Source organism: Fusarium flagelliforme, assembly GCF_020744385.1.
Source record: "Fusarium flagelliforme strain FIESC 12 MPI-CAGE-AA-0113 chromosome Unknown B0J16scaffold_2, whole genome shotgun sequence".
Taxonomy (NCBI): Eukaryota; Fungi; Ascomycota; class Sordariomycetes; order Hypocreales; family Nectriaceae; genus Fusarium; species Fusarium flagelliforme.
Window position 1 is genome coordinate 5,973,215 of NW_025763504.1, and position 15,879 is coordinate 5,989,093.

The 15,879-nt window shown below is 47.1% G+C and overlaps 7 protein-coding genes across 7 annotated transcripts; 3 read left to right on the forward strand and 4 right to left on the reverse strand.

Moving 5' to 3' along the window:
- Positions 1-258: 258 nt before the first annotated feature.
- B0J16DRAFT_335808 (uncharacterized protein) lies at positions 259-1,443 on the reverse strand. Its single transcript, XM_046127122.1, has one exon. The coding sequence runs from the start codon at positions 1,144-1,146 to the stop codon at positions 514-516; it is 633 nt and encodes a 210-aa protein (XP_045987599.1). The 5' UTR covers positions 1,147-1,443; the 3' UTR covers positions 259-513.
- Positions 1,444-3,514: 2,071 nt separating this feature from the next.
- Positions 3,515-5,613, forward strand: B0J16DRAFT_369776 (uncharacterized protein; the record flags this gene model as incomplete). Its single annotated transcript, XM_046130296.1, has 2 exons — positions 3,515-3,598; positions 3,673-5,613. 2 exons carry the CDS (start codon positions 3,515-3,517, stop codon positions 5,611-5,613), a joined length of 2,025 nt encoding a protein of 674 aa, XP_045987600.1.
- Positions 5,614-5,647: 34 nt separating this feature from the next.
- B0J16DRAFT_412264 (uncharacterized protein) lies at positions 5,648-7,070 on the reverse strand. The gene is made up of 2 exons (XM_046133288.1): positions 6,214-7,070; positions 5,648-6,153 (listed from the first exon to the last, which is right to left on the reverse strand). Exons 1-2 carry the CDS (start codon positions 6,912-6,914, stop codon positions 5,847-5,849), a joined length of 1,008 nt encoding a protein of 335 aa, XP_045987601.1. The 5' UTR covers positions 6,915-7,070; the 3' UTR covers positions 5,648-5,846.
- A 195-nt stretch (positions 7,071-7,265) lies between these two features.
- B0J16DRAFT_335813 (general substrate transporter) lies at positions 7,266-9,244 on the reverse strand. Its single transcript, XM_046127123.1, has 6 exons — positions 8,902-9,244; positions 8,189-8,851; positions 7,994-8,136; positions 7,765-7,940; positions 7,641-7,716; positions 7,266-7,593 (listed from the first exon to the last, which is right to left on the reverse strand). The coding sequence occupies exons 1-6, from the start codon at positions 9,077-9,079 to the stop codon at positions 7,348-7,350; spliced, it is 1,482 nt and encodes a 493-aa protein (XP_045987602.1). The 5' UTR covers positions 9,080-9,244; the 3' UTR covers positions 7,266-7,347.
- A 241-nt stretch (positions 9,245-9,485) lies between these two features.
- B0J16DRAFT_354377 (uncharacterized protein) lies at positions 9,486-13,455 on the forward strand (the record flags this gene model as incomplete). Its single annotated transcript, XM_046129367.1, has 9 exons — positions 9,486-9,553; positions 9,604-10,077; positions 10,130-10,187; positions 10,291-10,466; positions 11,183-11,719; positions 11,776-12,212; positions 12,265-12,524; positions 12,571-12,942; positions 12,988-13,455. 9 exons carry the CDS (start codon positions 9,486-9,488, stop codon positions 13,453-13,455), a joined length of 2,850 nt encoding a protein of 949 aa, XP_045987603.1.
- A 157-nt stretch (positions 13,456-13,612) lies between these two features.
- B0J16DRAFT_84020 (uncharacterized protein) lies at positions 13,613-14,667 on the forward strand. The gene has a single exon (XM_046134554.1). The coding sequence runs from the start codon at positions 13,770-13,772 to the stop codon at positions 14,604-14,606; it is 837 nt and encodes a 278-aa protein (XP_045987604.1). The 5' UTR covers positions 13,613-13,769; the 3' UTR covers positions 14,607-14,667.
- Positions 14,637-15,827, reverse strand: B0J16DRAFT_335819 (uncharacterized protein). Its single transcript, XM_046127124.1, has one exon. The coding sequence runs from the start codon at positions 15,722-15,724 to the stop codon at positions 14,729-14,731; it is 996 nt and encodes a 331-aa protein (XP_045987605.1). The 5' UTR covers positions 15,725-15,827; the 3' UTR covers positions 14,637-14,728.
- Between the last annotated feature and the right edge of the window lie 52 nt (positions 15,828-15,879).

Sequence of the window (15,879 nt, forward strand, 5' to 3'; positions counted from 1 at the left end):
TGTACCGGATCCAGATCAAAGGACAAATTCTCCGACTCCCACCCATAAGACAATGCGCCTGTGTTTCGCTGTGCGCTCTGCCGACAAGGAAGCTCTTGATTAACTAAGGAGCATGCGGGGGTTAAGACAGTGTATTTGAAAGAGGGATGGGTATACGCAATTGGTTCAAGACTTAGGGAACTGATGTCCTCATCATTAATACAACGTAGAGGTAGCTTCTCCTTGTAACATTGCTCTTACAGTATCACGCCTTGGATCTGATAAACAACCATATCGCACTCCTCTCAGAGAAGATCGAAGACTAGGCCGCAGACACTGACGTGAGAATTGTAGCGAATGGTAGGTGAGTTCAAGTTGTGTAAACATTGAGTTCTGAATATATATCTATGTCATACATGATGAAGAAATCGTTCAAAAAGTGCATCGGGCACTGGATATCATACAAAAAAGACCAACGCTTCACCGTTATTCGTTACATCCTAGCTCTATTTTGTATCCGGACAGTCGTCCCAATTAAGCAGCGATCATGAAACCAGCGACACCGGCAGCAGCAAGAGCAGCAAGCTGACTGATACCGGGAGCAGCGGCGGCATTGACCTCGGTGGGTGCAGGAGCAGGTGTCCAGTTGGGCAGAGCAGTCTTCACCATAACAGTCTCAGTAGCGCTAGCACCAGTGAAGAGAAGAGCAGCATCAGAGCATGATCCGCCGCCGAGCTCCTTGTTGATGTCATCAAGCTGGTCTTGAGTAGCGCACTCCTTGATAAAGTCGACCAGGTTCTTCTGGTTGTCCATCTCCCAGTCGGCCAATGCGGTGTAATACTTCATCAAGTCTGAAGAGAGAGAAGAAGGAGCCGTGAGAGTGCATTCGTCGGTCTTGGTGTCCAAGGCAACGACCCAGTTGGAGAGATCGCCTGTGGGGGTAGGGAAGTTTCGCAGAATGGAAGTAGCTGTGCTTAGACACTTTTCGTCCTTGGAGTCGCGGGCGAAGATGGCGTTGAGGTCGCGCTTGTTATGGGAGAAGCTGGGGACGTGGTTGCCGACGTGAAGAGTCTCGAAGATGTGGACAACGTCGACCCGCTGGACGTTGCCAGCAGAGACTCCTGTAGCGGCAGCAGCAGCGAGGACGGTGAGGTACTCGGTCTTCATGTTTGCGGGTTGGTATATATAGTAGAAGTTTTGTGAGTGACTTGCGATGATTGATGCAAGAGATAATGTGTAATGATGCTTGATGTAGATGTCGAATGATGAGAACTTAAGCGGGAACACAAGACCTACTTATATTCAAAGGCCCCGATGTGACGAACGATACAGAACTAACACAATGGCCAGTCAAAAGACATCATGCCATGGTCTTCATTTCCCTCGTGCCTCGCGCCTCGGGCCCGAAGGGTCTCAACCCACTAGAACGGAAAGTCAGTGAGGCACAGCGGAGGAAAGCCTGACGAGGTAGCCAATGAAGATCCCTTCTACTGTTAGACGCCTAAAAAGATCCTGGGGACCCTAGACTGTCTGCAAGGCTGAGTGGGAGTCGGAAGGTTGATCGCACCTGCCAAGCGCAGCCATGGATCAGTCTAATAAAGGGTATCCACTGCGAAGCCTTCATCTCCATATACTGCACTACCTTGACCGATACTAACTCGGAGCATTTCTTCAGAAACGTTACATGACAACTCAAGAGTCATCGTCTAGAACGAGTTGTCAACTCTATAATTAACCTTGTTGCAACCTTTATCGTGCAGTAGCGGAATTACAGTGACTCTTAGGCGCCTGGTAGGGCTCAAATCTCGTACCCGCCTTGACTTGTAGCCAATGATTTACAGCGGGGACCTGCACCTTAACCGGGCGGTGACCTACCGGCCATTTCCGTTTAGGGAAGGGGGCAGAGTCTGGTTTTCTCTGAATGTCACTTGATGCTTTATTGCCGTAGGTAAGATAAGATAAGGCCGTTTCTTAATGGATTGTCCGAGGATCAGCTTTATCTAATGACTTCATCTCACAAGGCGCAAGGGAGGAGCCAGGGTTTTTCGTATCCAGATACCAAGGCATATCGGACTTGGCATTCCATTGCCACCAATTGATTTTCTTCTGTACTGTCACTCAGCTGTAAGGCACTTTTGCTTACACTTGGCAGTGACATAGGTATAATGACTCAAGCGCTACAAGCTATACTATATAGGAATGCTGTGCGAATCCTTCTCATCGTATCGTGACGTCGATGTGAAATAAACCTTTTCTTGACGAGAATCTGCCGACATGTCGATCTATTCTAATTTATGAACTGAGACTCCAGAACTAAAACGAACATATCGAGATGGTTCACTGTTACTTAAGCACATACTCCGAGTAGAAGAATTAAAGACATGATTTCTGAAACATAGATATGACATAAACTGGTATTTCGTAGTATAGTAGGCTCGTCAAGAGCTCACTAACGTGTGCCACCCATATAGGTTCCTGATCGTGGACAATATGATGCGGTCTGGTGATTTAAGGGTAAACGGCTGAGTGAAGCTGCCAAGAGAGTTGGTTTCGTCTCAGCACATGAGGCATTCACAGGATTGATAGATTGTTGCCAATATATTATATCTACCAGATTTGGCAACCTCCAAGAACATTCTCTGACCCTCTTCGGGAAACGTCTCCCACATGGCAAGGAACAGCTTTCCCACATCGGCATGTGGTTTCCTGGTTACCATCGGGAGTAGACACTGAAGGATACCATGTGTCTGCTTATGATTATTTACATTGAAAGTATTCAACAAGCCGGGCTTGTAACTGAGTGTTTCTCTTTCAAGGCATGTAGCCATGTATTATCAACAGTGGTAGTAGCAGAGCTATAAAGAACGGGCCGGCATATGCTTAGAATACAGACAAATGAAACATTAGATTCATCGCCGGAGAATCTCTGAAGATGCTATATACTAAATGCTCCAAGTAGATCACCAATATCAAATTAGTTATGATACAAAACCGTTCGCGGGGGCTTCGTCTTACCATCTAGCTTCAGACTGATGGGTTTCAATAAGCACACAATGATAGTCTATGATAAGATTGTAATTCTTGCATGCTTTTGGTGCAAGTAATAACCAAAGTGGATTCTCACCATCAGGCCTTGAACAATAGGTGGGAGCACATCGTGGTGTTTTGGAAACCACGTAGGCATTCCGAAGCAATTTTGAAGGTGACACCGCATAATACTTATAGCGGTCAACTTATATCCTGGGCAGCCCAATCTCATCTCCGACAAATGAAGAACGGCTTTTCCTTTTTTTTGACCAGGGATAAGTTATTTTGTGAGCGCTTATTGGATCTCACCTTCAGCCACCAACACCATTTGCAGGGTTCAGAAGAAACAGAAACTGAACCTCAATCATGGGCGAAAAATGGTTACGTCTCTGAAATATTTTTCCATAAAGATGGCCGATTACACAGCAGAATCCATTTTCCCCCTCGATCCTTTATACTCGACTACTGCGACACTATCGGATCTTTTGGTCGTCCTTGATACTATATCATGCCCGATCCAATTGATGCTTCGACGCAACATGGTGCCGGTGATTCGAACAACGGTGCAGGACCCACCAAACCTTCACTTAGGGTGAGCTGATCACATCCGATAAAACATTACTGTTGAGAAGTTTGTATTGCTAACCATAACTTTCCCACGATCAGATTCTTGATCTAGGTTCATCAAGCCATGCTACACGTGAGGAGGACTTAGCTAATGGCCCATTACTATTGGGGCTTGGTTATGGGCAGGAAGACCATATCCCATACCCAGAAATGGCCATGAGCTCGCAGACTTCTGAACAAGAGCGTTCAGAAGATATTATATTGCCTTTGATGCCGCTGAGAATGCCCCGGGTTTTGGCTACGGAGTCTGTGACCGTGCCAACGGCATCTCAGTCGGGGCCATCATTCTCTACAACAACCGAAAGCCTCGCGCCTGCTACCCAATCGGTTCTTGAAAAACTTTCCGAACTGAAAAAACAGCGAGTAGCTCTTTTCCCATGGTCATTCGAGTTTTCGTGGCAGGATTGCGGCCTGTGTTTCGGGGATGAGCTACTGGAACATACCAAAACACCAGGGGATCACTACTCAAGAGCAAACCCAGGGTCTGAACGCACTCTGCTACAAGCGCACGACCTTACGACGGAATTTACGGCCCATGATGTTCTGGATGATGACTTTGTCCCTCCCAGTATGGCTGGGGTGGGAGGTTTTCTCGAGCACTCGAGCCTGACAGGATATCTCGAGGATCTGGAGGTAGCGTCCAGTCTCTCGAGCATTCTGGACAGTGATGTCGCCACAGAGGCTTTCGACAAAGATCTATTGATGAAGAGATTCACAGACTGGGCAATAGAACAGCTAGTCGATGACTTTTTCAGATCACATGCGCCACGAAGCTCGAAAGGACGAGCCACTGGAACATCGCAACAGAACATCCAAGTTGCGTCGGACAATCGTGCAAATGGAAGCCAAGGGATCGGCAGACAAGGAAATGCAAGACCCAACGGCGGCAAACGCAAAGCACTCGGAGGCGACGAGGGAAGTGAGGATGAGAATTATGAAGACAAGAAAAGGAAACGTTCTGGTACTGAGGTGGTTGAGGATACACAGCGTTGGGCTTGTCCATTTGTAAAGTGGAATCCAGACATATTCAAATGCGGAGTTGGTCCAAAGACAATCACTGAACTGAAAGGACATATTGAGAGGATTCATTGGGTCGCGCATTGCCGCAAATGTTGGATGGGCTACCCTAAGGGTCAGGACGACCTGGACCATGGTTGCTTTCCAACAGAGACCAGATCTAACGTTCTCCCTGGATTCATTACGCACGAGATGAGAAATGAAATTCGTCAGCGAGAAACCAGTCGTTTATCTCACGAGCAGCAATGGCATAGGATCTACAGCGTGCTCTTCCCTAACGAGCGCTGCGACAACCCATATCTTGACAAGGCGAATGACAAGAGTTTCTGGACAGTGGAAAATTGGGTATCTCAGTCAACAAACCAAAAAAGGATCGAAGAACTATTGTCCCAGTCGGAACTGAGAGGGAAATACCGGAAAGAAGCCAGACATGTGATCTACGACGGTATTTTCCCTATGTTGATTCAGGATTGCGATCGGAGAGATGAAGAATGTACTGAACTGACTCAAGATGCATCGCGAGATGAATCTCCAGAAGTTGAACCCCCAGCAGGTGGCCTGATCGAGGGTTCTGGTTCGGAAGAACCGACCACGGCGCTGGATTCAATGCCTCAACCATTCCAACTATGCCACGGCGAAACTGACGCCTTGGAGCCTGCTCAACAGTCAATGCTTGATTTACAAACATTTGCAGAAGAACTCCCTGCTGATAGCAATACGCTTGGATACTCTCTCAACTTGACTGAGCCCGAGGATCCCTTGGGTAGCTTCAAGCCAGAATACTCGCAGTTTTACCTCTCGGAGACTCCCAGTATGCCCTCAGATGTCAATTTGGACAGCGACTTTCAGTTCAGTGGCCTGAATCCGAACGAGACTCAATCGGGAACGATGATGGAGATGAATGACTTCAACTGGCCAGACTTGAGCGCAATGATGTCCTTTCCTGACGAGCTCCAGCTCTAATTGACTTCACCAGTTCGTTTTTGTTCCCATGACAGTTTGATTGAGTTTTGGTAGTATATATATAGTTAGAAATAGATTGGTCCCTGAATATAACATAATTTCAAACATTATGAGCCAGCAGCTGTGGGGGAATTTCTTCGCCGTAATGTTTGGTCAGTAAGAGGGAATGTAAGATACGATCAACACCACAAGATAACACCTGTATAGAAAGTTATTTGCTCTGTTACTGTTCCTCAAATATCAAGCAAAGCTCCCTTCACACCGTCGCCAAGCTGAGTTCGCCAAAGCTTGTTCTCATTAAGCATGAAAACCTCACCGTCTTTTCCGAAACAAAAGTTTGCAACACCTCCCTCGATGAGAATCTTGCCTAGCAGTATGCCACCTGGTGACCAGACGTTGACTCCATCGCCACAACCGCTGTAGACATTGCCGTTTGTATCGCACTTAATTCCATCAGGAATCCCAGTGTCGGCCATGGCGAAGACCCGTCGGTTGATGAGGAATGGTTGGCCTGAGTACGTTGCTACATCAAAAGCGTATCTGGTGGTCTCAGTGTTAGTAAACCATTGAATTGGGTCTTTGAAAATACCGTAGACTTACATGGTTGATGGGCGGGTATCGTCGGTTGTTCCATCGCCATGAACCCAGTCCGTATCCGTGATATAAACAATCTTCTCATCAGGACTGAAGCTGATTCCATTTGGTCTTCCAAAGCCATCTGCTACCACCCGGATCGATTCATCACTGGGATCGTACCGATAGACCTGGTTTGGCAGTCTTGGCTTAGGACGGATACCCTGTTCAGATCCATAAATGGGATCCGTGAACCAAATCGACCCGTCGGAGTGGACAACCACGTCGTTGACAGAATTGAAATCCCTTCCGCGGTATGAACTGATGAGTTTTACGGATTTGTATGGTGCCGTCGTTTGCATATAGACAATTCCGCCAGATTCATTCATAGTACCCTGTGAACAAAAGAGTATGCCGTCTTTGTAGTTCACACCGCCGTTGGCCATGGGCACACCGGGAGCATCGATCTCTTCAGAGTCGAGTACAGTTCCATTGGGTGACAAATTGACTTTGCTGATCTGGATCTTCTTCTTTCCCGTATCCGGATCTTTGAATTGGTTACTCGTGATGAACAGGGAGTTCTGCTCAGGAATGAAAACACCAGCTTCGTGGGCGAAAGGATAATCCTTGTTTTCAAGTATGACATTCAGCTTTGGAGAAGCACCGAAGATGTTCTCCGCGGCCTTGTTGAAGACTTGGAAACCCATTGCGTAAAGACTGGCACGCATGTTGAATAGCCGATTGGTGACCTTTATTTATCGTTCTGAGCAAATGCCGTGATGATGGTCGGGCTCTGAAAAAGTCTGCGGTCAAGAGATGCCCGTGGAACTTCGGGCTCTGGTGTTACAGTTCAGACTAACGTTAATGGCCCCAGCTTCTGCTACCCCTCAACTGCTCGTAAGTGGCTGGGATGATCTACGAATGGCCCCGCTACAAACTCAATTGCCGATAGATGAAGATATGACGAACGTTATCTCTCGTGGCTTGGAAGACGACCACTCAGGCCTCTCTGGTAAGTCATGGTGAAATGTCAAATGCTGAAATCGAAACAGTATTCTTTTCCCAAAAGATGATGCTCTCCGAGATACAAGTACTCTCGCTAGATACTAGACATACGATATAAGGTTAAATATCCTGGTCATCTCCCCAGCAACGACTCAACTAGACGCCAGTACCATCCCGATCCACAGACTCCAGCATGGTCACGGTGCCATGGTTCTTCTCATCCAAGTTCCTAATGATATCTTCACCACCAAATAGTTGGTCAACATCTTCCAACTCCAAGCCCTTAGTCTCGGGGAAGAATAGGAAGATGAGAGGAACCCAGAGAGTGTTCAGTACAGCGAAGATGATGTATGTTCGCCAGCCGATGTTGTTGATAGAAATGGGAGTGATTTGTACAATCATCTAGGAACAATCAGTAAAGAGTGGCGGGTTTGTGTAGGGAAACTTACGTAGTTGAAGATCCAGTTGGCAGCTGTAGAGATAGACGAGCCGCGCTGTCGTAGACGGAGAGGTAGAATCTCGGAGCTGGGATTTGTTAGTGCATTCGAATTTCATGAATTTGTATTGACTTACGGATAGACCCAAACAGTCGCTTGAAAGCCAATAGTAAAGGCTCCTTGAAAGATGAAGAGCATCGCCGCAGCTGCAATTCCCGCTGCATGTGATGATGCTGTGTTGTTCTCTACCTGGTAAATCAAGCCAGCCTGAACAGCCATTGTAGCAGCCATAACGCTGATCATGGATAGAAGCTAGAAAACTGTCAACTTGAATTTCTCGACAAGACTGTGATACTTGAACTTACCAAAGGCCTACGCCCAATGCGATCGATTAGGACCCATGGAATAAACGACGCCACGAAGAACCATGTTTGCAGGAAACCTGACATGAGGGCTGACATATGAGCAGAGAAGCCAACACTCTTTTCGAATAAGGTACTGGAGTAGTCTAACAGGGTCAGCGCTCGATTATGAGAGAGGAGATAGAACAAAACACTAACATATGATGGCATTAATGCCACCTAGTTGTTGCATGCTTTGCAGCAAGCAAGCCAAAATCAGTCGTTTGCGGGACTTGATGCTGTCTTCTTTGAGGAGGTCCTTCCAGGAACCTGAGCCGATCGATGTCTCGTACGCAACCGTTTGAGTGATGACACTGTGAAGGGCCCGCACATCAGGATCTTCAATAGAAGTACCCTGAATTTGAGCGAGGACCTTGAGACATTCCTCAGGTCTGTCATGCGCTGCCAGCCAACGTGGTGTCTCGGGGATGATGGTCAGGAGGCATATGATGACAATGATAGGAACGCATTGGAGAATAACAGGGACGCGCCAGGCGTAGCTTCCGGTATGGGAAGATAGAGCATAATCTATCCAGTAGACGAGAAATATGCCAAAGTTGAGTGTTGAGAGCTGGGCGCAGACGTAAATTCCTCGGCTAGATTTAGGACTGAATTCGGCTTGCATGACAGGGACGGTTGAGTTGACGGTACCAAGTCCAAGGCCCGAAACTATTCGGCCAACGATCATCATGGCTCGAGAGAAAGAGGCTGCTTGGAGAACCGCACCGATGATCAAGACGATGCAGCCGATAAGAATTGAGCGTCGACGGCCGAGCTTCTCTCCCCAGATAGCTGCGAAGATAGCACCAAAGAAACATCCAACTAGTCTTTGTAAGTATAAATCTTTTGCTGTTGCTATAGAGGCGACTTACTCTCAAAGATTGCAACGATAACACCGATTATATCAGCATCAGGACTGTCGAAAGTATCCTTGAAAGCTGAAGTGTTGACCAAACCTCCCATGAGGCCATTGTCATAACCGATGAGCATAAAGCCCAACGACGTCAAGACACTGACAGTCAAGATGAGGCTTCGACCTTGCAACTCCATGTTGAAAGTCGAGGTTCGATAACAAAAAAGAGGATCGTGATTATGAGACCAATTCTGGATCTTGGAGAAGTTGAATGTTGAGGATCGAGTCCAAGACCCGAGGCATGATGGCCTAATAAAGACATCTCGAGTTCATTTAGTGTTTCTGGGGTCCCCATGTTTTCGAGATCGTGCTGCGGGGAAATTAGAAAGTTCCCCAGATGATTCAGACGGTCCAGACCCAAATCAATTGCCGTCGGTGTTTGAGCGGCATTTGAGTTGCCGATGGCTGATTTGTGTTGTAGTCGGATAGCCGGCCGAGCTAAATCTTCAAGGTTAGCGGTTTCTTTATAAGACGTCAATGGTGATGATCATTGATCAAAGAAGTCTTGAATGAAACCAAATCAGATCATCTAGACAAATCAAGATGATGCTTCGATTGCAGTCAGTTGATAATAACATCAAAGGCCGATTGGCTTTGGTGACAGGTTCAAGGTGTGTCAACCCTATCGTGACAGCATGTGTTATTGAGCTAACTTTGATAGTGGCGGAATAGGTTCCGCCGTAGCCAAAGCCCTCGCTTCTGAAGGGTGCGATGTCGCCCTTCACTATTCTTCAAGCAAAGACAAAGCAGACAAGCTCGCCCAAGAGCTCAGCGAAACGTATCGCTTGCAGTTGTTTGTAACAGTACAAGCAGATCTCTCCCAAAGAGAATCAACAAGGTCCCTCGTACCAACCCTACTTGCTCAAGATGCTGTGTCTGCCAAACACCACGCAGTATCGGTTTTAGTGGCAAATGCGGGCCTGGGACGACGAATTCGGGATGTATCGGATATCGAAGAAGATGATTGGGATGAGATGATGGAGATCAACAGCCGGAGCCAGTTTGTGGTAACCAAGGCTTGTGTTGAAGGGATGAGAAAACAAGGTTGGGGACGCGTGGTTTTGGTAGGAAGTATTGCTGCTCGTGGCAGCGGGCTTAATGGATGTCATTACGCTGCTTCAAAAGGAGCTCTGAGGTGAGTCAGATACACAAGATATACATGCTCTTTGTGCTAACAAATTTCAAAGTTCGATGGGTCAAAATCTAGCTACTTTGCTGGCACCTGAAGGCATCACGGTCAACACGGTGAGTAATTCGAGTATGGCTTTGATATTTCAATACTGACTATTTGTCTGGGTCTCTCCTGCAATGATTGGTTCTACAGGAATGATCCCTCCTCCAAAGTCAGAGTGAGCCTTCGCTATCATCTAGATATGTCACGGTAGCTAATGTTGATTTTAGGACATGGAGCAAAGGTTGTGATTTGGAAAAGCTCAAAGAAGAAGACACCGGACTCGCCATTGCTGCTTCTATCCCTGTTCATCGACTGGGATCACCTGATGAGGTTTGTAACGTGATAATAATGTAAGTTTGATGCTGTTTGGGTTAAGTCGGGGTTACTAATGTACTTGATAGGCTGGCGAAGAATGGATATTTGACTGGACAGGACATATTGCTCAGTGGTGGTTTGAAATAAACAGGTAGACTGTCACCCTATCTCCCTGCATCCCATCTACCAGATGTAGCTCCATTATTGAAGAGAGCTGCAGTAGAGTCTTGGGACAAGCTGGGGGTATCTTAAAATAGAAACAATCAGTAGACCTAGATTAGGATGAATCGGTACGTTTTCCTCAAATATCTCTAGTTCAAGGAAGCACATGTTTGTTGCATCTCATCCAAATTCTCCAATCACGAATCGCGCAGATTATTAACCGTGACGATGGAGCGGCAAATGTCTGAAGCAAATGCCGACTTCCGAACTGAGCGGAAGATTCCGTCATGACTTCTGCACCTTCCATCTTCTGACTTCGGTAGTCGAAATAGCCCAAACTCAATCCCCTGCCTATACCAACCTTGGCATGAAAATGGAAGCCACAACGGACCAGCGCCACTTCTTGTTAATTCAAATGCCGCGTGCTCCCCCAAACTCGGCGTTTGATTTATTGCAACGACAATGGCTCCACCAGACACCGACAAGAGGGTTTCGAGAGCTTGTGTGAGCTGCAGGTCTCGAAAGACGCGATGTGATCTGTACGTTACCTCCGGTATTGCAGCTTGATCCTGGGCTAAAGCTTGGATAGTGACTCGAGTGGCGTACCTGGAGATCCTCCATGTCGTCGTTGCATCGAAAAACACCAAGAATGCATTCTTGCAACATCTCGCCGAGGCGGTCGTCGCGTCAAAGGTCAACGTTCTAGCCATAGTCAACGGTCAACCGAATCAGACCGACAAACACCGAGTAGAAGACTCAGCCAAATGAACCCACCGTTACATCCTAATATTCAAAGACCTCAAGATACCGAGGAGCATAGTGAATGGTTATCTTCACACCTTGGATCGAATTCAGAAGAGGAAGAGGAAGAGGGAGAGGAAGATTCTGGGCAGCTCCAAGGTCATTTTACGTCCTCGGATCTCCTCAATCCTTCTGATGCACTCGATTTGTTGGCTCATGTTGCCGATATGGAACCAGAGGGACACGATCATGGCCGGGCGCAAGAGGAAGGTGGACGAGCCGAGCATCCATCAAGTGTCACCGGCGCATCTCATGCCGCCTGTAGCTATCCGCCCATAGAGTCAGGGGCGCTGACACTTCCAGAAGCATCATTTCTCATTGAGCAGTGAGTACTTGACACGACTCCTGCATTGACTATTCCGCTGACGAAAGGAATTATAGTTATCATGACAACTTCCACATCTTCTTCCCAATCGCCTACAGCACTGTTTTCGACTACACTCGCCTCCTCGAGTCGCTAGAAAAAGAGCCACACCTTATCACGGCAATTTTGACAGTGGCTACAAAGGATGATCCCTCTTGGGCCAGAGCCCACAACGCATGCGCCCGATATATGGAGAGCCAGATCTCAAAGTTGATATATACCGGTTCCACAACTGTCGGTGCCGTCGAAGCACTATTGATACTTGCCGAGTGGGCTCCACAGCCATTGGAAGAAGATATCATGATAGGATGTGGGAAAGAAGACCAAGGCTCGTGGATGCTTGTAGGCGTTGCCATACGTCTTGCATATCTCCAAAACCTAGAACAAACTGGATTAACGCAACGAGATGAAGGTGTGACAAAGGATCTGAGCAGAAAGAGAATAGCCTGGGCAGGTAAGATCATCAAGTATGATCTTCATTGATGTAGATGCTGACTTGACAACAGCTTGCTATATGAGTGACCGTCAAGTATCGATCCGACTCGGAAAGGGTTTCTGGTCTCGTGGTCCGGGTCCATCCGTCAACCTACGAGCTGCCGACTTCCCGTATCTTCAGACGCAAACACTAGGGACCGACAATTTGGCTTTACTTTTCCAAGCGCACTTGGAGATTACTCAACTATTTAGCAATGCGCATGACATCTTGTACTCATCAACCAGTCATAGAGAGCAATTATACACAGGAGGCGAATACGTAAGATATATAGTAAGACTTGCTTCCATGGAATTCGAGTTCGACACTAACCATCTAGGATGACTTTTCTTCTGTTCTTCGCAGGTGGAAGCTATCATGGGGTGGTCTTAGCTTTGTCCCTCGCGTTAAGGCGTCCGTGATGTTATCTTACGACTTTCTTCGCCTCTATATCAATGCATTCGCATTTCAAGCCAACTTAAATCGTATTGTCCGCCATCCAAAGAAGCGGGCAGCTGGATCTCTATTCTCAGACCTCGCTTCTGCACCAGATGCGAGATTCATCTATGAATCAATCGACGCAGCGAACTCAATTCTATGCACGATCAACAGCTTCATTGATCCCACTACTGTTTTCAAATACATGCCTATCAAATTTTATCTCTATGTCATCTATGCTGCTGTATTCTTATTCAAGGTATTATACCACGGGGTCTTCTTCCTTTTTAGACACATACTGACAACTGACTGCTTTTAGGCTATCTTCGCTGGAGCTATAAAACCATCAGAAGCACGCGGTGTTCGACGGGCCATATATGAAACTATATCCCGTCTACAGAAGACTTCAGACAATCAACAAGGTCTGGGACAACGCTACGCCCGCTCCCTCAAGCTCCTATGGTTGAAGATGTTGGGAAAGTCCAGATCGCAGGTTTTAATGACCGGAGGACTCTCTGACTCCTTGGTCTCAACAAACCAAGCAGCATCTCAAGCTCGAGTAGATCAGAGCGAACCAACACCAAGCTCTGATCCTTTCAACAGTTTCTCGTGGAAAGACCTACACTCTCTAGGGGAGTTCATATCTAATGATGGAGCGTCACTCTTTAACGACAATTTCATCATCAGCCCGGAGCAGGATTCGATACAAGGGATCGAGGGGCCTGATTATATGGGTGGCAATCTATTCTATGCTGGCTTGATGGGGGGAACTGATATCATATTCTAATTTTCAAACTTGGCAAGAAATTTCCTTCGGTCTTGGTCCTCCCGCCTCGTCATTCGGAATTTCCGGCATTCCATGGGCTCAAACTGCGATAGACTGTAACACAGCTTGATCAGACAGAATGGAGCTCCTGCTAGAAAGAGGGTCTTACCTCGGGGCTAAAGAAGCCTAGTGCTTATATCGGCTTTCTGGGACAACACCGACGGAGTAATTACATGCATACGTCAATAAGCCGTGAAGGAGTTTGCCATATAAAGAGAGTGTAAGCTGACAGTTCTTAAAAAGTCAACAACACAACTTTCTCACATTTATTCACCATGGCTTCATCTCAAAGCAAAAACTTGCCTTTCTCCTCCTACTTCTCAACCTTTGCGGCAAACTACGTTCAGCAAACTGGACGAAGCACCCGCCGTGTCTTCGAGGAATCGTTTGACGAGATCCAAGCCATCAAAGCTATCAACAAAGATGCCGTGGTTCATGACAACGCGGCTGGCCCCGGCATAGCTGCCTCGGTCATTATTGAAAAGCTCTCGGCCGATGACCTGCCTGAAGTCCTGGTGACGGACAATGTGCCTCCTATGGTTCAGGGAGCTAAGGATTCTTTTACCTCATGGTCCCAGATTGAATCAAAGATCCTCGATTCACTCAACCTAGAGGGAATTTCTGATGAATATTTCACTCACAGTATTCTCAACTTCAGTGTTTACACTCTTGCTGAGCCCGTTCAGGGTCTCAAGGAAATACACCGTACACTCAAGCCCGATGGTCTTGCCGTCATATCATGCTGGAAGCGTTTCGGCGCTGGTCAGCTCATCCACGCCGCCCAAGCCATCGTACGACCAGACTTGCCTCCTCTTAAGATACCCCACCCCGAATTTCTCCAAGAGGGTGTTTTGGAAAAGACTACATCTGAAGCGGGGTTTGATTTTTCCAAATTCCGGCTTTTGGAAAAGACCATTATTGTCAGTGGGTCTGAACTGGATAACGGGTTGAAGCTGTTTATGCTGGGACCTTTGATGGCGCCTGCTCGAGCTGGGTTTACCGAGGAGGATGAGAAGAAGTGGCCTAGTGCTGTTGATGAGGTTATCAAGAAAGAAGTTGAAACTTATGGAGGGGTTAAATTCGATGCTTGGGTCCTTCTGGCTAGGAAGTAGTCGACTGTATCAAAGGAATGAACTAAGGCCATTTTATTAGAAAACTATATCGAAAATGCCAAATTACCCTTCCATCACTCAAGTCGCTTAACAATTAGGAACATGTTCAAACAACCATCACATCACAGATAAGATCCCAAAACTTCGTTAGTATGATCAACAACTCGTCCCTGGGCCGTTTCTCGTAAAATCCCTACCGTCTTCTCATTCAGCGTACAATCACATTTGCTCGTGACAAGAAACAAGCCATTCTTCTGCTCCCCGTGAGAATTCACTCCCACCTTTCCTTCCCACGGCGTACCATTCCCACCAAAAGCAGCACTGGTACTTTCAAACAAGTGCCTTTCCCCGGACTCTTCATCACTGTACGAGAAAAGAGCAATGAGCGGCTCGAGAAGAAGCCAAATAGTCCAAGACAGAAATGAACCAGAGTCCAAACCTCTTCTGACATTACCCGTGTTGACCCATCCAGGACAAGAGTGAAGAAAGGTCACGTTGGGGTTCTGGTTGGCGAGATGTTCCAGGAATAGAGTGTTCATGCCGCTGGCTTGTGTGTGCGTTTTGATGAGGTTGAAATTACCGGGTTTGTTCAAATCGATGTCTTCGAGGTCGATCTTTGAGCGTTCCATACCACCGGACAAGACGCTGACGACTCTGGAGTTTTCTGCCTGGTTGAGAAGGGGAAGGAGGTGTAGGATGAAGAGCATTCGGGTGTAGTATCGCAGAGTCTGGGAGGCGTCGAAACCCTCGGCGGTGTCTTTTCGAGCTGTAAAAGGGGCATAGCCCAGAGTGAGAAAGATGAGATCAACAGTCTTCTCTTTGCTTTTGATGACCTCGCAAACTCTCTTCGTTTCGGATAGGAGTGCGACTTCGCCCTCAACCCAGATGATTTCCGCTTTGGGATTGATAGTGTTCATCTCCTGAATGAAAATCTCACTGCTTTCCTGTGCACTCTTCCTACCAACAAGATAAACTCTGACACTAGTCCCTTTCTCAACCAAAGCTCTAAGGGTAAACTTCCCAATCCCCGACGTCCCACCAACAAAGACAGCGACACGCGGGGCAGTAGCATCGCTGATAAGAGCGTTAGAAGCTTGAATGTCTCTAAATGAAACCATTATCTCGGCTAAGCAGGAGCTGAAGATATCAAGTGGATCAATATTGAAGTTTGAGAAAGAATCAGCTTGCTTTTGGCGCAGATACTAATATTAAATATTGGCAGTAGTTTACGGACCGGTGTCAAAAAAGAAGCCCGGTGCGCCGGGTTTAGGCT